We start from the raw sequence: 24,096 nt of genomic DNA, 5'->3' as shown, positions 1-24,096 counted from the left end.
GCTACTATTTCTCTCTTGTTTTATATCTTTCAGGTCTGGCCGGTGCTACCATTTCTCTCTTGTTTTATATCTTTCAGGTCTGGGTGCTACTATTTCTCTCTTGTTTTATATCTTTCAGGTCTTGCCGGCGCTACAATTTCTCTCTTGTTTTATATCTTTCAGGTCTGGGCGCTACTATTTCTCTCTTGTTTTATATCTTTCAGGTCTTGCCGGCGCTACAATTTCTCTCTTGTTTTATATCTTTCAGGTCTGGGCGCTACTATTTCTCTCTTGCTTTATATCTTTCAGGTCTGGGCTCTACCACTTGTCTCTTGTTTTATATCTTTTAGGTTTGGGCGCTACTATTTCTCTCTTGTTTTATATCTTTCAGGTCTGGGCGCTACCATTTCTCTCTTGTTTTATATCTTTCAGGTCTGGCCAGCGCTAACATTTCTCTCTTGTTTTATATTTTTCAGGTCTGGGCACTACCATTTCCATCTTCTTTTATATCTTTCAGGTCTTGCCAGAACTACCATTTCTCTCTTGTTTTATATCTTTCAGGTCTAGGCGCTGCTATTTCTCCCTTGTTTTATATCTTTCAGGTCTTGCCGGTGCAACCATTTCTCTCTTGTTTTATATCTTTCAGGTCTAGGCGCTACTATTTCTCTCTTGTTTTATATCTTTCAGGTCTGGTCGGTGCTACCATTTCTCTCTTGTTTTATATCTTTCAGGTCTGGCCGGCGCGCTACCATTGCTCTCTTGTTTTATATCTTTCAGGTCTGGGCACTACCATTTCTCTCTTGTTTTATATCTTTCAGGTCTAGGCGCTACTATTTCTCTCTTGTTTTATATCTTTCAGGTCTGGCCGGTGCTACCATTTCTCTCTTGATTTTTATCTTTCAGGTCTGGGCGCTACTATTTCTCTCTTATTTTATATCTTTCAGGTTTGGCCGGTGCTACCATTTCTCTCTTGTTTTTTATCTTTCAGGTCTGGGCGCTACTATTTCTCTCTTGTTTTATATCTTTCAGGTCTGGCCGGTGCTACCATTTCTCTCTTGTTTTATATCTTTCAGGTCTGGGTGCTACTATTTCTCTCTTGTTTTATATCTTTCAGGTCTTGCCGGCGCTACCATTTCTCTCTTGTTTTATATCTTTCAGGTCTTGCTGGCGCTACAATTTCTCTCTTGTTTTATATCTTTCAGGTCTTGCCGGAGCTACCATTTCTCTCTTGTTTTATATGTTTCAGGTCTGGGCGCAACTATTTCTCTCTAGTTTTATATCTTTCAGTTCTTGCCGGCGCTACAATTTCTCTCTTGCTTTATATCTTTCAGGTCTGGGCTCTACCACTTGTCTCTTGTTTTATATCTTTTAGGTTTGGGCGCTACTATTTCTCTCTTGTTTTATATCTTTCAGGTCTGGGCGCTACCATTGCTCTCTTGTTTTATATCTTTCAGGTCTGGCCAGCGCTAACATTTCTCTCTTGTTTTATATTTTTCAGGTCTGGGCACTACCATTTCCATCTTCTTTTATATCTTTCAGGTCTTTCCGGAGCTACCATTTCTCTCTTGTTTTATATCTTTCAGGTCTAGGCGCTACAATTTCTCTGTTGTTTTATATCTTTCAGGTCTTACCGGTGCAACCATTTCTCTCTTGTTTTTTATCTTTCAGGTCTGGGCGCTACTATTTCTCTCTTATTTTATATCTTTCAGGTCTGACCGGCGCTACCATTTCTCTCTTGTTTTATATCTTTCAGGTCTTGCTGGCGCTACAATTTCTCTCTTGTTTTATATCTTTCAGGTCTGGGCGCAACTATTTCTTTCTTGTTTTATATCTTTCAGGTCTTGACGGAGCTACCATTTCTCTCTTGTTTTATATGTTTCAGGTCTGGGCGCAACTATTTCTCTCTTGTTTTATATCTTTCAGGTCTTGCCGGCGCTACAATTTCTCTCTTGTTTTATATCTTTCAGGTCTGGGCGCTACTATTTCTCTCTTGCTTTATATCTTTCAGGTCTGGGCTCTACCATTTCTCTCTTGTTTTATATCTTTTAGGTCTGGGCGCTACTATTTCTCTCTTATTTTATATCTTTCAGGTTTGGCCGGTGCTACCATTTCTCTCTTGTTTTTTATCTTTCAGGTCTGGGCGCTACTATTTCTCTCTTGTTTTATATCTTTCAGGTCTGGCCGGTGCTACCATTTCTCTCTTGTTTTATATCTTTCAGGTCTGGGTGCTACTATTTCTCTCTTGTTTTATATCTTTCAGGTCTTGCCGGTGCTACCATTTCTCTCTTGATTTTTATCTTTCAGGTCTGGGCGCTACTATTTCTCTCTTATTTTATATCTTTCAGGTTTGGCCGGTGCTACCATTTCTCTCTTGTTTTTTATCTTTCAGGTCTGGGCGCTACTATTTCTCTCTTGTTTTATATCTTTCAGGTCTGGCCGGTGCTACCATTTCTCTCTTGTTTTATATCTTTCAGGTCTGGGTGCTACTATTTCTCTCTTGTTTTATATCTTTATATTAGGCCATATTATATTAGGAACAGTGAATTAAATATTAATTTACCATTACCGAAAACTGATTTTTTAAAAAAAGAGTTTTCTTTATGCTGGTCCTAAATTGTGGAATTCCTTGCCTAATTCAATTAAGTCAGCTAAATCTCTTGCAGCCTTTAAAAGAGGACTGAAAGAAATTGACTTTGATATGTTACTATCTTCTTATTGATAGCTTGTCCCACTCTAATATTTATGTGTTATTTAACTCTATTTAAATTTTTAAATCTCACTCGGCTTTCATGAAAACCAATGTAATTGATGGAATTCCGAGGTTAAATAAAGTATCACTCACACTCACTCACTTTCAGGTCTTGCCGGCGCTACAATTTCTCTCTTGTTTTATATCTTTCAGGTCTGGGCGCTACTATTTCTCTCTTGTTTTATATCTTTCAGGTCTGACCGGCGCTACCATTTCTCTCTTGTTTTATATCTTTCAGGTCTTACTGGCGCTACAATTTCTCTCTTGTTTTATATCTTTCAGGTCTGGGCGCTACTATTTCTTTCTTGTTTTATATCTTTCAGGTCTTGCCGGAGCTACCATTTCTCTCTTGTTTTATATGTTTCAGGTCTGGGCGCAACTATTTCTCTCTTGTTTTATATCTTTCAGGTCTTGCCGGCGCTACAATTTCTCTCTTGTTTTATATCTTTCAGGTCTGGGCGCTACTATTTCTCTCTTGCTTTATATCTTTCAGGTCTGGGCTCTACCATTTCTCTCTTGTTTTATATCTTTTAGGTCTGGGCGCTACTATTTCTCTCTTATTTTATATCTTTCAGGTTTGGCCGGTGCTACCATTTCTCTCTTGTTTTTTATCTTTCAGGTCTGGGGGCTACTATTTCTCTCTTGTTTTATATCTTTCAGGTCTGGCCGGTGCTACCATTTCTCTCTTGTTTTATATCTTTCAGGTCTGGGTGCTACTATTTCTCTCTTGTTTTATATCTTTCAGGTCTTGCCGGTGCTACCATTTCTCTCTTGATTTTTATCTTTCAGGTCTGGGCGCTACTATTTCTCTCTTATTTTATATCTTTCAGGTTTGGCCGGTGCTGCCATTTCTCTCTTGTTTTTTATCTTTCAGGTCTGGGCGCTACTATTTCTCTCTTGTTTTATATCTTTCAGGTCTTGCCGGAGCTACCATTTCTCTCTTGTTTTATATGTTTCAGGTCTGGGCGCAACTATTTCTCTCTTGTTTTATATCTTTCAGGTCTTGCTGGCGCTACAATTTCTCTCTTGTTTTATATCTTTCAGGTCTGGGCGCTACTATTTCTCTCTTGCTTTATATCTTTCAGGTCTGGGCTCTACCACTTGTCTCTTGTTTTATATCTTTTAGGTTTGGGCGCTACTATTTCTCTCTTGTTTTATATCTTTCAGGTCTGGGCGCTACCATTTCTCTCTTGTTTTATATCTTTCAGGTCTGGCCAGCGCTAACATTTCTCTCTTGTTTTATATTTTTCAGGTCTGGGCACTACCATTTCCATCTTCTTTTATATCTTTCAGGTCTTGCCGGAGCTACCATTTCTCTCTTGTTTTATATCTTTCAGGTCTAGGCGCTACAATTTCTCTCTTGTTTTATATCTTTAAGGTCTTGCCGGTGCAACCATTTCTCTCTTGTTTTATATCTTTCAGGTCTAGGCGCTACTATTTCTCTCTTGTTTTATATCTTTCAGGTCTGGCCGGTGCTACCATTTCTCTCTTGTTTTATATCTTTCAGGTCTGGGCACTACCATTTCTCTCTTTTTATCTTTCAGGTCTGGGCGCTTATATTTCTCTCTTGTTTTATATCTTTCAGGTCTGGCCGGCGCTACCATTGCTCTCTTGTTTTATATCTTTCAGGTCTGGGCACTACCATTTCTCTCTTGTTTTATATCTTTCCCGTCTAGGCGCTACTATTTCTCTCTTGTTTTATATCTTTCAGGTCTTGTCGGCGCTACAATTTCTCTCTTGTTTTATATCTTTCAGGTGTGGGCGCTACTATTTCTCTCTTGTTTTATATCTTTCAGGTCTGGGCGCTACTTTTTCTCTAGCTCTTGCTTTATATCTTTCAGGTCTGGGCGCTTCTATTTCTCTCTTGTTTTATATCTTTCAGGTCTGGCCGGTGCTACCATTACTCTCTTGTTTTATATCTTTCAGGTCTGGGCACTACCATTTCTCTCTTGTTTTATATCTTTCAGGTCTAGGCGCTTCTATTTCTCTCTTGTTTTATATCTTTCAGGTCTGGGCGCTACTATTTCTCTCTTGTTTTTTATCTTTCAGGTCTGGGCACTACTATTTCTCTCTTGTTTTTTACCTTTCAGGTCTGGCTGGCGCTACTATTTCTCTCTTGTTTTATATCTTTCAGGTCTGGCCGGTGCTACCATTACTCTCTTGTTTTATATCTTTCAGGTCTGGGCACTACCATTTCTTTCTTGTTTTATATCTTTCAGGTCTAGGCGCTTCTATTTCTCTCTTGTTTTATATCTTTCAGGTCTGGGCGCTACTATTTCTCTCTTGTTTTTTATCTTTCAGGTCTGGCGGGCGCTACCATTACTCTCTTGTTTTATATCTTTCAGGTCTGGGGGCTACTATTTCTCTCCTGTTTTATATCTTTCAGGTCTGGGCGCTTCTATTTCTCTCTTGTTTTATATCTTTCAGGTCTGGGCGCTACTATTTCTCTCTTGTTTTATATCTTTCAGGTCTGGGCACTACTATTTCTCTGTTGTTTTATATCTTTCAGGTCTGGGCACTACCATTTCTCTCTTGTTTTATTTTTTCAGGTCTAGGCAATACTATTTCTCTCTTGTTTTATATCTTTCAGGTCTGGGCACTCCCATTTCTCTCTTATTTTATATCTTTCAGGTCTGGGCACTTCTATTTCTCTCTTATTTTATATCTTTCAGGTCTGGGCTCTACCATTTCTCTCTTGTTTTATATCTTTCAGGTCTGGGCGCTACTATTTCTCTCTTGTTTTATATCTTTCAGGTCTGGCCGGCGCTACCATTTCTCTCTTGTTTTATATCTTTCAGGTCTAGGCGCTACTATTTTTCTCTTGTTTTGTATCTTTCAGGTCTGGGCGCTACCATTTCTCTCTTGTTTTATATCTTTCAGGTCTGGGGGCTACTATTTCTCTCCTGTTTTATATCTTTCAGGTCTGGGCGCTACTATTTCTCTCTTGTTTTTTATCTTTCAGGTCTGGCTGGCGCTACTATTATTTCTCTCTTGTTTTATATCTTTCAGGTCTGGGCGCTTCTATTTCTCTCTTGTTTTATATCTTTCAGGTCTGGCGGGCGTTACCATTTCTCTCTTGTTTTAGTAGCGCTGGCCAGACTTGGGCGCTACTATTATATTCTTTCTTGTTTTATATCTTTCAGGTCTGGGCGCTACCTGTTATATCTTTCAGGTCTGGGCGCTAGTATTTCTCTATTGTTTTATATCTTTTAGGTCTTGCCGGCGCTACCATTTCTCTCTGATCTTGTTTTATATCTTTCAGGTCTGGCCGGCGCTACTATTTCTCTCTTGTGTTATATCTTTCAGTTCTGAGCGCTACCTGTTAAATCTTTCAGGTCTGGGCACTACCTGTTATATCTTTCAGGTCTGGGCGCTACTATTTCTCTATTGTTTTATATCTTTTAGGTCTTGCCGGCTCTACCATTTCTCTCTGATTTGTTTTATATCTTTCAGGTCTAGCCGGCGCTACCATTTCTCTCTTTTTTTATATCTTTCAGGTCTGTGCGTTACTGTCTCTTTTTTATATATTTTAGGTCTGGGTGTTACTCTCTCTTTTTTTATATCTTTCAGGTCTGGGCATTATTAACTGTCAATTTTTATCGACTATTTTGTTTGCTTGTTTACATTAGCTAAATAGAAAGATATAGTGGTTAAGCTTGTACAAGAAGATCATGGCACCTCATGGCACTTATTTATAAATTACTTCCATGTTCTGAACACAGTGAATTCCATTTTAAATTTCAAAATGAAATGAAGAAACACCAAACAATTTTAAGTGGATCTAAAATGGAAAATCATGGAGTAGTGTGCTTAAACCGTTCCAGTGAGAAATTTATCTTTCATTACGCGGCCAAGACTCAGACCTTGCTTTTGACTACAATTCACGGACTTGATCACGATGGAGCTTCTCAGAACTTCAGAAAGAAAAATGGTTATGTACAATAAATTATTGCTACAAACCTGAACGGCACCATGATTCACAAATAATTTTATTATCCCCAATTACCGCTTTTCTACACCAAGATAATACTACTCAGCTGGTGGTTAAATTAATGTCAGTGACAGTTGTACGGAATAAAAACCTACCTTTCACTAGAGTTATATTTTTCCAAAGAGTTCGTGATTTTGCGAGTTGTTAAACAGTTGGCTTGAGATCAATTTATCAAGGTTGATAAGCATTTAAAATCATAAATTGGTCTTTCAGCGTGTCTTAAGGACGTTCGCGCTAATTGTTTATGCGCATCCTTACTGCGCACGTAATTCACGTCGCAACGTCATGCCACGCCATTCATTGAGCACGCGCGCTGAGAAAACTTTCTAAGCACATATAGGGTGGGTAGGCGTTCCGCTCACTTTACTTGGAGTTTGCTCTCTTAAATGGTCGGTGACCCCTACTTTTTTCTTAACGGATTACTTTTGTTAATTAATATCTACGTTTTGGGAGAAAATGAAAAAAATCTATCAAGTGGAGGTTTGTTTTTATTGGCCGACTGACGTTTGATCAATTACGCTTTTTGAGCTTTGGTTTTGCCGTACAACAGTTTTTAATGCCTTTTTTCAGGGTTAACTCTTACGAAAAGGATATCAACACTATAAATTATTTACATAACAGACTCTCTTCTACAAAACGTGACTGAGATCGTATGCCTACGTTCACTAATCTTCGATATTTTTAACCACAAGCCTTGTAAACGCTGCTGAATTACGCGGCCAATTTTTCAAAATCAGGGTAGTTTTCAACACGTTTTATCTCTGAAACAAAGTCGGTGACCCCAATTTTTTTTTCATTTCTAAAACCTGTCGGCCGACAGGTTACCAACAGACTACCGACAGGCCACCGACAGGTTACCGACAGTTTCCCAAAATAGAAATTTTACTGTAAAACTGAGCAGTAAACACAGGAGTAAACCCAATGCAGAAAGCGATTAAAGCAGATAAGACTTATAAACATTGTATTTCATTGTACTTCGGTACTTACTTTAATTGCATGATAGCTTTTAATAAGTACGGCATTCATTACCTTTCCCTCCAGGTTAAGATTTTGTTCAGTTTCTCTCCTTTTATTTCCTAATTATGCCTATATACCAGCTAAATATTGTCCTAACTTGGTGAGTTGCTTGGTCCTTTTAATTTTTTGCAGCTTTGAACATAGTTATAATGATCATTGCAACGCCTAAATCCAGTCTACATGGCATGAATCCCAACCAGGATTAGCAGATCACTGTATGAACGATGGCAAGGCAAACATGATGCAGCTGTAAAGTGATAAAACCTTACAAACATTGGGTGCTGTGGATCACCTTCTCCGCCACAATACAGGCCTGCTGAGTCTATCTGTTCGGCTTTCAAAGACTTCATCTCCAAAGAGCTGCCTTCTGGTTAAGACGTGAGTTTCCAGTTTTACTTCGTGCAATTTTTAACTTTTGGAAAAGCTTGTACATCCTCTAAAGTAGAACACTTTGATCCTTTTCATGTTTTTTTTTTTTTCAGGAGAGAATTAAGCAATGGACTAACACAGTTACTATACCTGGCAGGTGAGAGTCAAGGGTGTGACCGCATCTTCGATTCACATGCTTCTCAAAGCGCCTAACAAAGATCCTGAGCAGTCTTGGTGTTCTCAATAAGCCTTACAACATGCATGAAGTCAGTCAGCCAACCACCTTCTCAAAGCGCCTGTATAACAGCAGATATAGCATGTGATTTTGCAGCCTTCATCTACATTCTTCAAACAAATACAGTTTCATTGAGCTACACAATAAGTCAGCCAGTTGCTCTATATCTGCAGTGAGCCATGACACAGAGCAGAGGACTCTCTTTGACCATCACTGCCTACACTTAATTAATATGCACTTCCAATGGATATCCAAAGGAAACAGAATACTCTTGGACTAGTAGACTGTTTTAGTTGCTCGATCATATTAGTTCTTTGAATGAACAGCACATGCGTAATGATCATTTATATAATTTGTAGCATTTTTCCTATAACATCATGACTTGGGCTGTCCGTAAGCTGCTCAACATTTCTAAAAAAAGTTGTTCAGAATTTGTCACAAAATTGCTTAAAAGTTATTACAAATTCACCAAAGTTGCATGTTCTTTTTTACAAAAAATGCTTGCTTTGTTGCAATTGTAAATTATTTTCTAACAATTTTCTTTTTAAATTTTATTAACAATGGGTAACAAATTCACTTTCTCGACCCTTGAACATACAGGAGGAGAGGGGGAGAATAAAGATATTCCCCCTCCCCCTCAAGGTTTCTTTATAATTTTAAAAAACGGTTAAATACTTTATGATACTGGAACTTTCAATTTTATTGTTGTTTGCTCATCCCTTGCAGAATTTTTGATGTGCCGACTACTCAATGCAAAATAATTTGTGGCGCATAAATAGAGTGGGGTCCATCAATCTGTTGTACCATGGGGGGTATGAATTTACATGTACCTCAGAGTGTTGATGGTTTAATTAAACTAGAATGATTAAAAAGGTTTCCTCTAATGCTGTGAAAAATCGTAACCTCAACTGTAAGATACATGGTGATCTCTAAGAAATATGGACAAAGTTGCTTTTCAAGAATGCAAAGGTTGCTAGAAATATGACTATTCTAACTCAAAATGGTTTGATTTCATCCTCTTGGGGTTTCCCTAGACAAATACTTTGAAAATCATGACAGCGAAGCCGAGGACAAAGTAGGGTGGAAAATTTATTTGCATCTCAACTTCACATGTGTTTTAATGTTATAAACAGTTTTCCACACATAATTATTATACTTGGTAGTCTACTCAATAAATCTTGTAATAGCGAGTAGTAAATTACTTTTCCACTTTAAGTTGTCTTAGATTTCCGAGGTATTTTGATTGGGTACCTCCCCCAGGGGGTACTCCGGCTTGTAAATGACGGGGATGATCGAATGAAGGAAAAACTTAGGACCCAAAAAAATCCCTAAGAAAATCATCATCTTCCGACATTACCCAAAAAAATCCCTGGACCAAAAATAACCCCCAAAAAAATCCCTTGTCAAATTACCCCTAAATTGCCAGGAGGGGCAGTAATATAACATAAAGAAAATCATAAAAAATTGTTAAAGGCTCGTGTTTGTTTATTCATCATACCATAAATACGCCAAGACCACGCTAAGGCACTTTAGTTCGTTTTTAATACCCAAAATAATCCCCTATTTAAATCAAGTCACCCAAAAAAATACTTGCCAAATTTTCCAACCCAAAAAAATCCTGGAATCGAAAATTTTAAACCCAAAAAAATCCTTCGATCATCCCCGTCATTTACAAGCCGGAGTACCCCCCCCCCCCCCCTGGGGTACCTCCAAAGGTTTTGCTTTCTGGTGACAGCATTAAGGCAGTTATTTTGACCATGGTTAGTACCGCCTGTTTGTTTTCCACACATGAATTGAGAGGTCAATAAAATCATCTTTAAATGGAAAATCTCGAGATTGCTTGTTGTTGAGATCACTGTCTCCGTGTGTATATACACTGTACTAGAGCAATATTTTTTCTTTGAAATCAAGGTGAATAGCAGTAGAATGTTTACCTTGCCCCTTTCGGGCTCAGTAAATATTCTACTGCTTTTCACCACAATTTCAAAGAATAACTGTTAATTAATATTTACAGGGTAATATAGAATTAAAAGTGCACTTACTGCCATGTGTGGTTCTTGACTACCGTAAAAGCCTGTTCTAGATTCACTAATTTGGGCAAGGGGCTAAAAAGAAACAAAAAGACTAAGTTAGGTTAAAGGGGAAGGGAAAAAAGAGTAAGTCAGATTAATTACCCTCCTTGCTTTTCAGTCCCTACTTGGAGTCTTCCATCCTTGTTTCCATCTGTTTTTGATTTGAACCTTCAGTGTTTACAACAACATTTGGTAATTCAAAAATGCCAAGCTATAAATTTTGATAATCTGCTACTCCCACATATGAGCTCTATAGGTATGTGCCGCTGTGAAGAGTATGGTTTTCAAGCAGTTCAGTCTGGGATACAGTCAAATCTCGTTATAGTGGACAGGCTTGGGGCGTTGTTTAGTGCCCGTTATAGCGAGAGTGCGTACTAGCAGGAGTCATTTCCAGTCGAACCTCTTTTGCTGGGGATCTGGATTTTGTCCGTAATAGTGAGTGTCTGCAATAGCAGGGTGTCCACAAGACGAGAGTTGACTGTATAGGGTATAGAAAAGTTTTGGTCTAGTAAAGGCTGTCAATTGCTGGGAAACTGATCTGTGGTATGATGAATTAAGTCTAGAATTACAATAGAAACTGGGAAGAGAAAGAGTTTTCATAAATGTAAATAAACTTATCGTTGCATCCTTGTAGACAGATGGTTTTCCATTAAAACAGTGATATAGAAACAGTATAAGAATAGAAGTCTGGGGTTGGGTAGGGAATTTTGGTGTCTTGCCTAGTATAGGGTTGCAAAATCTGCTCAACATGGTCTGGTATAGGGTAAGGGTTTTACTGAAGTCCCAGCAACACACCCCCAGGGTCCAGCGCACAGGGCACAAAGCTGAAAACAAAAAGGTAATTAGTTATACAAAGAACTTTAAGAAATATACTCTCGTGAATATTTTGTTTGTTGTCTGCTTCGCTCTTTAAATAAATAAAATATAAATAAATAAATAATAAATAAATAAATAAATAAATAAAATAAATACATATAAATGATTGCAAGGGTCTTGCGCGACCCTCAGCACAATAAACATCTAAATAAGCAGAAATAAGCCTGATGGCAGGATTTGCCCAATAAAAAATCTTCTAGAGGAGACTATTCAGTTAATAAACAATACATCTGTTGAAACATAAGCGATATTTTCATTACCGAAGGCGCGAAAAGTCCATTTGAAACTTGTCCATAGAGCAGGTTAATATGAATTCAGCTAGGCGATCAAAGGAATCCGAGCTGCTGCCACTGAACGGGCGACTTCATTGCTTGGAGGTGATCGCTATGCTATTTCTGCTTTTCTCGACCATTGAGTCTTCTTTATAATCATTTCTTGCAAATTTAGACCCCTATAATTTGCGAAGATAAGTAAGAACGGAAGATTATCGTCTTGAATATTTATAAGTTGGACCCTCAGTTGGACCACATTATCTGCCATGTCGGTTGACTGCAAGCATGCGACAAAAAGTTCCTTTCTACCACCCCGCCAGGCACAATAGGGAATGGACGCTGGGGCATCCCCGCCGTGTTTTGGCGGGAATTTCGCTTCAAATCAAACAAGTAGGCAAAGCTAAAAAACTTTTCGCTTAGCCAAACATGGAACTTTCCAGTCCACCAAAACCAACTCGGATAGTAGATTGTTTAATGCCAGATGCAGTGGAAGAAACTTCTCCACAGACACAGAAAACAGCCCAGAAAACAACTCGAGATTATTACGAAGATTTCGCCGAACATGTTGGCGAAGTCAGTGAAAATGCTGTTAGTTTACCTGCTTTGGCTGGTGAAGTAGCTCAGGCTCAAAAACAGCAAATTAGCGAACTTAGCAAGAGGCAGGAAGTTCTTGACCAATTGAAGGTAAGTTCTAAATTATTCACCGACAATAAGCTAGACCAGCAGCCGGTCAAGATCTTCAAAAAAAAACACTAAATGACCAGCGGTACGTCTATTTTTTTTATAAATTCTTGTAAATCAAAAGAGCTTTATATAGCCAATGAGCGATTCAAAGGAGCGCTATAGATCTCAAATCCAACCGATTGGTTTACACTGGGCATAGAATACGGAGCCTTACTTGTGACACAAAGTTCTGCATGGCGCAGACTGCCGGTCATTTTCCACACGAGAGCGAAGTAGTTGTATCCTAGAACAGCTATTTACTGAAAGCTTCCTCTTCGTCATCCTCGGAGACCCAGGGGCAGTTAGTGGGAGCGGGGGAAAGTCTATACGGTCGAAAAAAAAATCGGCCAGAAAGTCAAGAACGAAAAAAATAGCTATTTTTTTCTTCTTGACTTTTCTTCGCCGATTTTTTTTTTCGACCGTATAGACTTTTCCCCGCCCCCACTTACTGCCCCTGGGTCTCCGAGGATGACGTAGAGGAAGCGTATTTATAACTAATATTTTCTTATTTGTTTGCTTTATTCACTCACACTTGAACAAAATAAGGAAAAGACCTACCAAGGTAAATGAAAGTTTATTATTTTAATGTTAAAAAGTGATGAAGTTCTGTTTAGTGAATAAAATGCTTATAACTTACCTAAGTAGGATCCGAAAGTAGGAAGCCGGCAAATTTTATTTTATTTTTACAGTTCAGTTAAAGATTGATTCCGTGAAGGCAGATGTTGCTGCTGTTTCAAGAAAAGTTTATTTGACCCAGGATGATGTTGCCAGAAAGAAGGCAAACTGTGAAGAACTTGAAAGAGGTAACTGATTAGATATAAAGCCGGTGGACTGTTGTCAATAATCAAACTTGCCGCTATAAATATAAAATGTCTGATTTGCCCAACTAGTACTACCGAAGTACATGGCAGTGGCGGCGGAGGTTTTGGGGGGGGGGGGGCTTAGACTGTCCTAAAACTACTCGGCAGCTTTTCATATTTCGATCAACTTTTTTTTCCGTTCTAGCAACGTTTTGTTTTCTAAGCAGTTTTCTAGACCGAGATTTTCGAAGTCTCCAATTGTTGTTCGAGGCCATACGAACGTTTCCATTTATTTTTCGCTTTCCGGATACTAGTACGGACTTACGGAAGTTAGAGATGTCTGTACTCACGAGACGGATCTTGACAACATTTTCGCTGCGCTGGTGATATTTGGCACCAAAACATGGGGGACTCCCCCCCCCGACTTTTCATTTGGGTTGTACAGCACCCCCCTGCCCCCTGCTAAAGCACCTATGCATGGTACATGAAGTAACAGCAGCAATTTACATCGCAAAAACTATCCGATGTTACGAAATAAACTAACCCAAGTTAAAACACGCTTTTTAACAACTACAAATTCAATGAAATGAAAAAATAAAAATAATTAAGCAAAATGCTCCCCGTCTCTAGTTGTCTCTGCTCCCCCTACCCCCCTCATGGGGGTAGAGTTAACGGGCGCAGGTCTCTGCAGAGTCCCAACCTTTTTGCGAAAGCTTTATATAAGAACTGAAAAGCTCTTTTCCGTCCCTGTTTGACGCATTTTCTTGGACCTGCACGAGGCATAGCCTTGTTTTAGTGCTTAGCTTGTTTTCGTTCTATAATGTCATAAAATTACTGTTTTCATTCATAACTCTGTCAGCTGTCTTTAAACTCTTGAATTTCTTGATAGCTTGAAGTCGGTTTTAATCTTTGAAGAGCTTTCAAGGAATCCGAAAATGCTTTACTCATCCCATATATCCATGTTTTGCGGTGTTTTGTGAATTTTTGGGTGATTTTGGGTGATTTTTGGGAGGAAATAGTTTTTCCTTAAAGAATTAGAGAAATGATTAATATTGGAGATTTAATGTGATTTTTTTAATTAGAATTTGAAGTTAAAAATTGATAGACACCCTGGAGTGCTCTTGCGTGGGGGTTCATTTGTCTGGCGGTGTTTCAAAATTGATTTTCTTTCTCCATTCCCTTCTTACAATTCTGGTAGAACCCCACCTTAATAGAAAGACAAAAAATGAAAAGAAATTTTCTCCAGGGTGTATCTCAAATAACAGTCGAGGTGAAAAAAAAAAAACATTTATTCAAACTGTAAACAATTGGGATAATTCAATTTTTCTTGATCTGTTCCATCCACCCCCCTAAAAAACATCCCCCGGCAAAAAAAAAAAAACTTAGATGCAAAAATCATCCTGATAATGAGCCCTCCCACCCCCTGAATATACGCCCAGTTATTAGTTAGTTGTTATTCTTAAAGAAAGATGTAACGTTTCCGATTATAAGCCCCCTATAATAGAGCTTGTTTTGTATTAGTAGGTCGTTAGAGTAAGCTTAAAAACCTGTAATGTTCATCTAACAACCGTAGGACTTGTTTGGGGTTTTTATATCGCTACATTTAAAGAGTTTTACCTTGTGATATTCTTATATGAACCTAAAACTTTTTAGCGCAATATCCTTTCAAACTGTAAATCCAAACAATTTTGAAACATCCGAAAATTATGCCCCGTAAGTAGGCCTTCCCTAAAGTAAGCTCATCTGAAAGGGACATTGTGTACATCTAAGCCCAGGGCTAATTTTCGGCATTTTGCGGGTTTTTTTATCTTGCAGAGATCGCCCAACTTGTTGCAACCAAAGGCATGGTAACCAAGCAGCTTGCGATCTCAAATGACAAGTTAGAGAAAGACGGAGAGTAGGTTACCAAGGTTACAGTGTATGAGACAAAGGCTGCAAAGCTCATTATCTTTATTAATTTTCGACAAACTGAAACAAATGGCTTTTAATTTACTTGATTTACCTCTCTCTCTCTCTCTCTCGTCCACCCATAACGCGAGTTAAGGTATCGGATTATACTTATTTTCATGCTATACACAGCCCCCATGATAGCGAAAGGAACTTAACTGCAGGCATGTGCAGGCAAGCAAAACGGTTGTTTCATCACTCTCATGTTGAAAAGAATCGCTGTCACTATACAACTGACTATAGACCTAGCAAAAAAGTAATGTTATTGCGAGAGGTCAGTTATTCAAAATAACTATCTAATATTAATATTTGTAAATGTTTGTAGAACATACAAGCAGTACCGGACAAAAATGGAGATGTATGCTAAACAAGTGGAACAGTATGAATTAGATTGTCCCATTTACCAGAGCATAGCAGAACAAAAAGCCAGGAATGCTGAGATTGAGAAAGAATGTATGTGCTGGTCAAGCTTAAAGTAATTAACCTCGATTACGTATTCTACCTAGTTATACATGTAATCCTTCATAACAATAACAATAATATAGTGTCCAGTACCCCACCCCCTGCCCACAGCGTTTTCATGCATCCGCTTGTTTTTCCTCGCGAACGTTCCACTTCTGCCGTCTGGCGTTCGTGCGCGGAAATGAGAATTCTGTGTTTGTCGTGAACGTGGGATTTTTTCCCTTTTTTAATGAGGGATTAATTTTAGAATTCGATAAAGAGGTAGCAAAATGAAAGGCAAGCTCGCGTTTGCATTTGCCGTATAACGTCGTGCTTAATCTCTCTATTCATAGGCGGCGGAGCAGGGGGGACATGGGGTCTGTAGGCCCCCAAAACGAAAATTTGGGGGGCTAAAGATCCCCCCCCCCCCCACACACACACACACACACACACACACACACGTTTTGGTGCCGAAAATATCGCGAGCGCAGAGTAAAAACTGGTTTATCAAGATATTCCGTCTCGTGAGTGAGTTCAAACATCTTCGTAACCTCCGTAACCTCCGTAACCTCGTTCAGAAACATTCGTATGGTCTTCAAACAACAATCGGAGAATCTTCGGTCTAGAAACTGCTAAAGTTGCTAGTACGAAAAAATGGGTCCTAATATGACAACCTGCCGAGTACTTTTGGGACTGTGTTAGACCCGCCACGTTCCAAAACGCTCCGCCGCATCTGCTCATGGACGGCGGAGCATTTTTCCAAGTAGGGGGCCGGGGCTGACTAGTCTTATAAATTCTTTATTTTTTCTGTAAAAGTGGGGGGGGGGGGCTAAAGCCCCCCCCCCCCCGGCTCCGCCGTCCCTGCTGCTATCCATGAATTCATGCAAAAATAAAGAAAGTTTTTACTTTCTTATTCCCTTATTAAAATAAGGAAAGATGACTAGCTCCTTATCATGAGACAAAATTTCAAAATAGTTGAACAAGACAAGGGGCTGGTTAAAAAAACTAAATAACCGTGAAACCGGAATCAGCCGGTGACCCACTGATCAGTAGACAGGAGTAATCCGACGAAGACATGACAAACAGTGCAATATATATTTTATATTTCTATATTTGTGGAGTCAAGAGAGGAGTATATTCATAAATTCTGACCCCAACTAACGTCTCTGTAGTTTAGGGCTTTGGTCAAAGTTATGCTGCACCTTTGCTTGAAGCAGACTATATGTTGTACTTTTAAAAATCACTTGTGTTCTTTTCTCACACATTTTTCCGCTTTTTTTTTTTTGCTTGAACCGATACAGTAGAACGACTTCGTGGTTTGGGGGATGAGTCCAGGCTCGAAAGCCTACGTGCCGAGATAGTTCAAGAAAAAACCCGTAAAAAGCAATTAGAGGAATCAGTGACCTTAAAACAATCTGAGGTGAGCTTTTACTAGTAACGGTACCCAGATAATCTTCTTTAGTTTTTGTTAGACCTCTTCTCTTCTCTTTAAGTGTTTACTGCCGTAAAATGTTTTCTTTGTGGAGTATTGCATGCAAGTAGACATGTTTCTTTTGTTCACTTTTTAAAGAAAGAATTGGTTCTTAATTTCCAGTTCCATTTATACCTTCACTACGAACTAACCATTCTTTGTAAACCAAATTTATAATTTGGCTACCAATGAGCCTGCGTGAGCTTGCCACGCAGGCTAGCTACGAATCCGTTTTAACTTTCTTTTTTGTTTTAGAACTTTGCCCCGTCCTTTAGTGTTCGGACTAACTGAACTCAATCAGTACACTTAACAGATAAGAAGGACTTAATCGCTTTTCTAGCCTAACGGGTGTATCAACGCTACTCTGATTACTGACATGAAAAGGCCGAAAAACCCTGTGTAAGATTGGTTGTTTCTTGAGTAAGATTGGTTGTTTCTTGTGTAAGATTGGTTGTTTCTTGAGTACATGCAAATCAGCGAAGGTCATTCAATGTGTCGAAAGTCTCTAGATCTTTTTAAAAGTTTATCAATCGCGGTCACGTACAAATTTGATGCAGTTTCCAACACTTTTACATTGGCAGCTACAAAGGGAAAATGAACGGCAAGCACAACTGAACAGAGAGATTGAAACACTGCACGTAAGTTCCTAGCCATGTTATTGATGTAGCTATGAATACCCATTACGCCAGTTTCACATTACGATGGTAAAGCCACCTACTAGCTTAAATATCATAAGAGTAAGCCCTTGAACTTGAACATGTTTTTACGCCTCGCCTACCATGTAGGTCGTGGCGTTTTTTCAGGGTGCCTACTAATGACACTAATCAACAAGTCTTCAAACGCCCTCACTGTAGTCTGTCACGATGCTTACTTTGAAATACAACAGTTACGTATTTTATTTTCTATTTCTGCGAGGAAAGCAAAGCAGCATGTGAATCGTTTTCAAGAATCTGTCGAGACAAACCCGTTTCCAGGATCTTTAAGGGACTGGAAAGGATTACGTGAGCTTGCCTGCTTGCTTATAAATCAAGGATTGTGAAAAAGATCGGAAGACTAATTAATTAGATATTACTTAAGCTGTATACTTAAATAAAATCCGTTAATTGTCGCCAGTAATTTTCAATAACCTTTTGTCCATGTAGAAACGCAATAAAGCCCAGATGACCCGGCTGAAGTGTCAGATACAAGAAGCTGTATCACGTAATCAACGCTGGAGCGACGAAGCTTGCCGACTCCGACAGAACATTGCTGAAATTAAGAGTAAAATAAAAGCAGAAGAACAAAACCAAGACGATGAAGTTTGTCAACTTGAACAGGACAGCGTAGAACTTGAGAGTAAAATGGACGATTAAATATATAATAGGATACTACACGCTGAGCTTTCTAAGAGAACTGATTTTAGTTATTTTAACTTTTTAACAACGAGAATTTGTAAGTCGAGAATCTGACTCGTCCCCACTTTGCAAAATAAATAACTATACAAATAACACACGCAATTCTACGTGACTAAGTTCATCTGGATAATAAGAGCTCTTGTGCAAAGCATAAATGAATCCATCTACACATCTTTGGCTGCACACTAGCCGGGGGTGGGAGGACTTAGGATAGGTGTGTGCCGCAAAGAGCTTTTAAACCCTGTTCCAATTTAAGGATAGAAAATCGAAAATTGATACAGTATTCAAGGGTAGAATTGTGTGAACAGATTGTTTTTATTTCGTTTCTGGGCATAAAAAGTTTAACGGGTAGTTCAGTTTAAACAGATTATATCTTTTAAGGTTAGCTGGACGTTTACCCTATCTATCTATCTATCTACTGTATCCTGTTGCGCACCAACTTTTACACTCCACATTATGGTAGTACCCCCCTCCCCCGGGTAGATAAGTGATTTTTAATTCACTCAGTAAAAACAGGTTATTATGCATGTAGTGCAGTGTGTATGGCGTGATATAAGCCTAGAGATTTTGCTTAATCATGTTAGATATATGTTTGGTAGCTAAATATAAAGTTACAAACAATTATAAATACTTATTTCTATAAAGTTCATACGTGTTTCGTCTATATGAACATAAAAGGGCAAAACAGGATTACTCAGCCATGTGGAACACCACGACTTACGTACCTGACGCGACGCGAGCAGTCCACTTAAAAGTGTGTGACCTTGGGATCACATGTGCAAAATTTGGCGGCTACTTAGCCTAAGTCGAGATCCAGTTTGGTGTCAAGTATTTAAAAACTTTCCGCATTCCTTAACATTTGGTCTTTTCTTAAAACAGTCAGTCTACCATGATATCGCCCAATTTTATTTAAGTACTCGATCAGTTTCAAACAAAGTAGCTTTGAAAAAGAGAAGAAATTTGCTGCTTAAAACGTTTGACAACACTCAACGTTAGTCTCGTGAGTCGTGCGTAATAGATGTCAGTTTGAAAACTAATTACCTGCGGTCAGCTGATCAGTCACAAAAGAGACGATCTTGACACCCACAAAGGAAAAACAAACGTCTATTCTTTACATTATGAAAGTCAAGGTTGAAACTGATATTTATTGCTCAACTCGAGTCAGGAAGCATGTTTGTTACGGTATTGAGTAAGGGTTTTTTCAAACCTGACCTTGGCTTTACAAACATTTAGACACTGGGGAAATAAACTCTTTTTATAGCATTAATCAATCACTTCTATTATTTCCATTCTCACTGTCAAGGTTAAAAGTGGTCTTCTTTGTATGCAAGATGAAGATTTTTAACTAAAGGACCACACTTTATTTCCCTTTTTACCTTTTCTGACTTTGCTACCTTAACTGACTTAACTGCACTAACTGTTTGCACTAGACCGCGTGCATAGATTTGGTAGGTTGTGAAAACCTTTTTTAAGCAGCCAAGGGGATAAAAAGTGTAGCACCCATCCTTTATATAATCTCTTTCCTGATTAGAACCCGTTATCAAATAGTCAAATTTTTTTTTTTCTGGGTGTCCTTGGACGAAGAAGAACACCGGCTGTCCTTCAAGCTTGAAAGCGGCGGCATTTTTTTGACGATGATCGTTAACACATGAAGTTGCCGACGGCGACGCTACTTGTTTTCCGGGTCACGCAAGTAACTAATTATTACTCATTAAAAGTGGTGGGCTGTACAGGCTATATTGGCTTCACTGATTTGTTGCTCGTTGTACATCCACGACTATTAACATTCCTTTAAATCTAATATCAAAATCAAAAATTGGCGTCAGGATAAGCGGCCTTTTCATGAAGTGTTCTAATTCCCTTGTTGTTTACTTACAATACGATACAGTGAAATAATTAGCGGAACGGGACAGGGGATGGAGGTGGGTGTGTTCGAAACCTGTGCGCTATCACGAAATCATCAACGACTGTAACAATCTATATGAGAAGTACCAGTAATATAAATGATTCAGAAAAATTCTCATTAACTCCCAAGAGGCTTGCTAAAGTTAGAAACGTTTGATTCCGTGATTGAGGCCCTAGCTGAGACACGCTCTATCTGTTTGTTAGATAAACAGAGCCTTTCAAGTGTGACTAGCGACCTTGACATTGGGACATATTCGAGTAAACAACCAAGGTTACAGGGAATTTAGGTATAAATACCGCCCGGGGTGCAAAACTGCAACACAATTTGTTACAAAACCTTGACTAACGTCCTTGTATATCTAGGGATCGTTGACATGGAAAACATGATTTCAGTCTTGCAAGAAAGCTGGCTGTTTTATTTGGTCTGCCTTTGCTTGGCCGTGCTGCTCGCTGTGGGATTGTCCAAGATTTGGAGAGACGACAGTCCACCCGGGCCGTTCGGTTTACCACTAGTCGGAAGCCTGCTTCATCTTGGCGACTCTCCGCACCTCGCTTTGTCAAAGATGGCCAAAGTCTACGGAAGCGTCTTTTCCATTCGCCTTGGTTGGAGAAAAGCAATCGTTTTGAACAGCCAGGAGGTCGTTAAAGAGGCCCTCTCGAAAAAGGCTGGCCATTTCTCAGGGAGACCACCCTTCCACAATTTTCAAATAAGCAGTAATGGAGGTAAGAGCATAGCATTCGGTGACTTTGGCCCATTGCACCAGAGAAACAAGAAACTAGCTACCCGTGCCTTGCATTCTGTGTTTAGTGATGTTAACCGCTTTAATACTTTGGCGCAACAAGAAACAGAGAAGTTATGTAGCCTACTGACAGAAAGCACGTCCGAAGCTCACGACTTGACTCCATACCTAAAAAACGCTGTCATTAACTTCGCATTTAGACTTGTGTTTGGAGACAATTTAAAAGAAGACCATACTGTCGCGTTCCAGAACCTCATAAAGAAAGCAAATGACTTTATCGAGAACAATGCCGCTATAAACTTGCTAGACTTTTTCCCGTGGCTTCATTTTGCGCTTCGAAAGCAGTGCAGAGCTATGAAAGCCTCTGTGAAAGAGCTATTAGACTTTGTAGGAAATGTTTATAGGCTGCAGCGGCATGCAGACGTTAAGGAAGCTGGTGTTAATGTGGCTGCATCCTTGGAACACATCATCAGAGAGGAAATGTTGAGTGCTGAAAAACACGACGTGATGAACAAGGCAACCAAACAGCAGGCTAGTGAGATGCCATTAGATGAAGACGCGCTGGTTATGATTTTGGCCGATACTTTTGGCGCCGGGATTGAAACAGTGTCTACCGCTTTGAGCTGGGCGATGCTTCTTGTCCTTTCAGAACCTGGACTACAAGAAGACTTGCAAGCGGAACTGAAGCGCGAGATAGGAACAGATCGCCTTCCCACTCTACAAGACCGTGCAAGACTGCCTCTGCTACAAGCCACAGTACTGGAGGTCCTGCGAAAGTCTACTGTTATTCCTCTGGCACTCCCACACTACACCACAGAGGATTCCACAGTCGGTGGTTACCATGTACCGAAAGGAACGACTGTGCTGGTAAATCTCTGGGCTGTACATCACGATCCTGAAAACTTCGACCAGCCAGAGATTTTTAACCCCTACCGCTTCCTTGATGAGGATGGGCAGCTTCTGGTAAACCAACAGGCCTTGTTGCTTCCCTTCTCCACTGGTGCAAGGCGCTGTCTTGGAGCTACCCTTGCCAAAGCTCAGTTGTTTATGTTCCTCGGCTGCCTCCTGCAGCGTCTACACTTCCAGCTTTCAACAAACAACGAGCCATTAAACCTTGATGGAATGTATGGATTGACCCTGAAGCCTTACCCATTCAAGGTGCAAATTAATGCACGAAACTTTGAACAGTAAATGTCGAACTATTTAGGGCTTGTTTACTTAATCAGTGAATGATTTTTGTCACAGCCGACTGACATTCACGTGTAGACTGATGACTCTTTTATGACTTTTTCATAGTTTTCAATGTTTTTTTAAAACAGTTTTAACGACTGATTTTACTTGTCATTTGCTCTACAGATAGAAATTGCTGCCATCGATAAAAATAAATCGAGAAACAGAAAAATAGTAGGGCTTATATCCCGTTTTCACCTTTAAGATTGAAGTGAACGGTTAGTATTATAGTTAGTTTGAACAGTTTACAACAGTATTAGTTAGGTTATCAAAAGTTTTTTGACTGCGAGCTTTTATGCAAGGTTTTTTGAAGCTTCAGTTTACTCGATTAACAAAACAACAATCGGTAGCTTATGATATCTGCCAAGCTATAAAACAAGATAAACTATTTACTAATTTAGTTCATCTTTCAATATGTTAGCCGGGATATCTCTGCATTAATATACTTAATTTTTTAAATTAAAATTGACAGGAAGTCCTACAAAGTATGCAAAGGATGTTCTACCGACTTTAAAGATGTTTCCGGCCAAATATTTCTTAATGAAAAAATTTGTATTGATGTATTAGTTACAATATGAAATTTAATCGAACTTATTTTTCATTGTTTTTTGCTCATAATTAGGAACATTGTTAAAAGTTTCAATTATTTTTTACTCATTTTTATGCACAATTTTCAACAGATTCTTTGCTCAGTTGCTTGTCATACGTGTTAAGTCGAATGCTATAGATATTTTAAAACTGCCTAGCACCGTAGAGGACTATATCGTTGACGTTGTTGCTTGTTGAGGCAACTATGAAAAGCTGGAATAAAATTTATGTGTTCTTTTAGATGCGTGAAGGCTTGCCATTATATGTTCAACGCATTAAATAAGTGATATTGTACTCAGTGGTCGGGGCATATCCAAGAAGCTTTGTTGAAGTCTGGGGACGGATTCAGATGTGCTCAAACCAGTTGGGAGGTGTGAGGGATATGGAGGGGGGACAACTTGATTGTCCTTTGGGCCCCACAGGGGAGTCATTACTCAACCGGGGGGCCTTCTTTTAATCTGCTACTGATTTAATTGAATTATGAAACTGGTTAAAAGTCAACGGAGAAATAAAATGTGGGAGGGGGGAACAAACAAATACAAATTTTTGTCTTCACTAAATCCTAACTTCCTTTCTTTCTTCTCTTTCATACAAATCCAAAAATGATTTAAAAAAATCTTAAAAACTGACCACTCACAGCAGTTGCAGTCCAATATAATGTAGAAATATTAATTATGTCGGTTATGTTAAGTGCAAAATAACGAAAAAAATTCCCTCTGAGCGTTAACCCTAGTAAGGGCTAGCAGGGGGGGGGGGGGGGGGGTCAAGGGAAGACAAAAAATATTACCTGACAGTTGACCAAGACCATGTTGAGACACTCCAAAACCTTCGCGTATTAAGCGACTCTTGCCCTCGGGTAGCCTAAATCTGGTATAGTGGGCATGACTTTGAGAAATTATTTGATATGATATCTTTATTATCGTATATCTGTATGAGTACTATACAGAACTGCAGTTATCATGGCAGCATCCATATTTCAGCTTGGGTAACCTGTGCACTCTTCGTGATAACAAGATCATGTGACCTAATGGCGGGAAATTTTCTATTCACTCTTTTCACAACCCCCACACTCGTTCCCAATCCCTTCCCCTCCAGCGTCGGCAGGACTCTGGGCCTCCTACCCCGCCTCGTCCCCTCCCCCCTCCCCCCCCTCCTCCTCCTCTTTCCGCCCCCTCTCTTCCGCGGCCCACCCCCTCCCCTCTCTCCCCCTTCCCCCCCCCCTCTTCCTTCCCTCTTCTCTCCCCCCTCTCCGCGTTCGCGGGCGCGTCTCCCCTGTTGGTGCTCTCGGGGTTTCTCT

General features: G+C 39.4%; 2 protein-coding genes and 2 long non-coding RNA genes across 5 annotated transcripts in view; 3 read left to right on the top strand and 1 right to left on the bottom strand.

Annotated features, from left to right (window-relative positions):
• LOC144659189 (uncharacterized) overlaps positions 1–11,796 on the bottom strand; it is a 30,943-nt gene extending 19,147 nt beyond the window's left edge. For both annotated transcript variants that reach the window (XR_013571867.1, XR_013571868.1), the window contains exons 1-3: positions 11,549–11,796; positions 10,383–10,445; positions 8,256–8,401 (exon numbers count right to left, since the gene is read on the bottom strand). This is a non-coding gene — a long non-coding RNA (uncharacterized LOC144659189). The remainder of the gene's footprint in view (positions 1–8,255; positions 8,402–10,382; positions 10,446–11,548) is intronic.
• On the top strand, positions 97–1,214 carry LOC144659210 (uncharacterized). The gene is made up of 4 exons (XR_013571872.1): positions 97–203; positions 248–370; positions 1,094–1,137; positions 1,182–1,214. It is a non-coding gene; the product is annotated as an uncharacterized LOC144659210 (long non-coding RNA).
• Positions 11,797–11,946: 150 nt separating the features above from the next.
• Positions 11,947–19,816, top strand: LOC144659179 (coiled-coil domain-containing protein 122-like). The gene is made up of 8 exons (XM_078519618.1): positions 11,947–12,244; positions 12,830–12,845; positions 12,973–13,086; positions 14,899–14,980; positions 15,356–15,483; positions 16,773–16,891; positions 17,524–17,580; positions 18,085–19,816. The coding sequence occupies exons 1-8, from the start codon at positions 11,987–11,989 to the stop codon at positions 18,292–18,294; spliced, it is 984 nt and encodes a 327-aa protein (XP_078375744.1). The 5' UTR covers positions 11,947–11,986; the 3' UTR covers positions 18,295–19,816.
• A 433-nt stretch (positions 19,817–20,249) lies between these two features.
• Positions 20,250–23,039, top strand: LOC144659154 (steroid 17-alpha-hydroxylase/17,20 lyase-like). Its single transcript, XM_078519600.1, has one exon. The coding sequence runs from the start codon at positions 20,616–20,618 to the stop codon at positions 22,170–22,172; it is 1,557 nt and encodes a 518-aa protein (XP_078375726.1). The 5' UTR covers positions 20,250–20,615; the 3' UTR covers positions 22,173–23,039.
• Positions 23,040–24,096: the final 1,057 nt, after the last annotated feature.

The sequence above is a fragment of the Oculina patagonica genome, chromosome 1 (genome assembly GCF_052425735.1).
Source record: "Oculina patagonica isolate OP01 chromosome 1, crgOcupat, whole genome shotgun sequence".
NCBI lineage: Eukaryota > Metazoa > Cnidaria > Anthozoa > Scleractinia > Oculinidae > Oculina > Oculina patagonica.
Note: the sequence above shows the minus strand (reverse complement) of the source record. Positions and strands in the feature narration are given on the sequence as shown.

Bases quoted from the DNA above. Each gene is read 5' to 3' on its own strand.
- LOC144659179 (XM_078519618.1), top strand. From the start codon at position 11,987: ATGGAACTTTCCAGTCCACCAAAACCAACTCGGATAGTAGATTGTTTA. The intron at 15,484-16,772 runs GTATGTGCTGGT...GAACCGATACAG, and splicing joins TGCTGAGATTGAGAAAGAAT to TAGAACGACTTCGTGGTTTG. The intron at 16,892-17,523 runs GTGAGCTTTTAC...TTACATTGGCAG, and splicing joins TGACCTTAAAACAATCTGAG to CTACAAAGGGAAAATGAACG.
- LOC144659154 (XM_078519600.1), top strand. From the start codon at position 20,616: ATGGAAAACATGATTTCAGTCTTGCAAGAAAGCTGGCTGTTTTATTTG.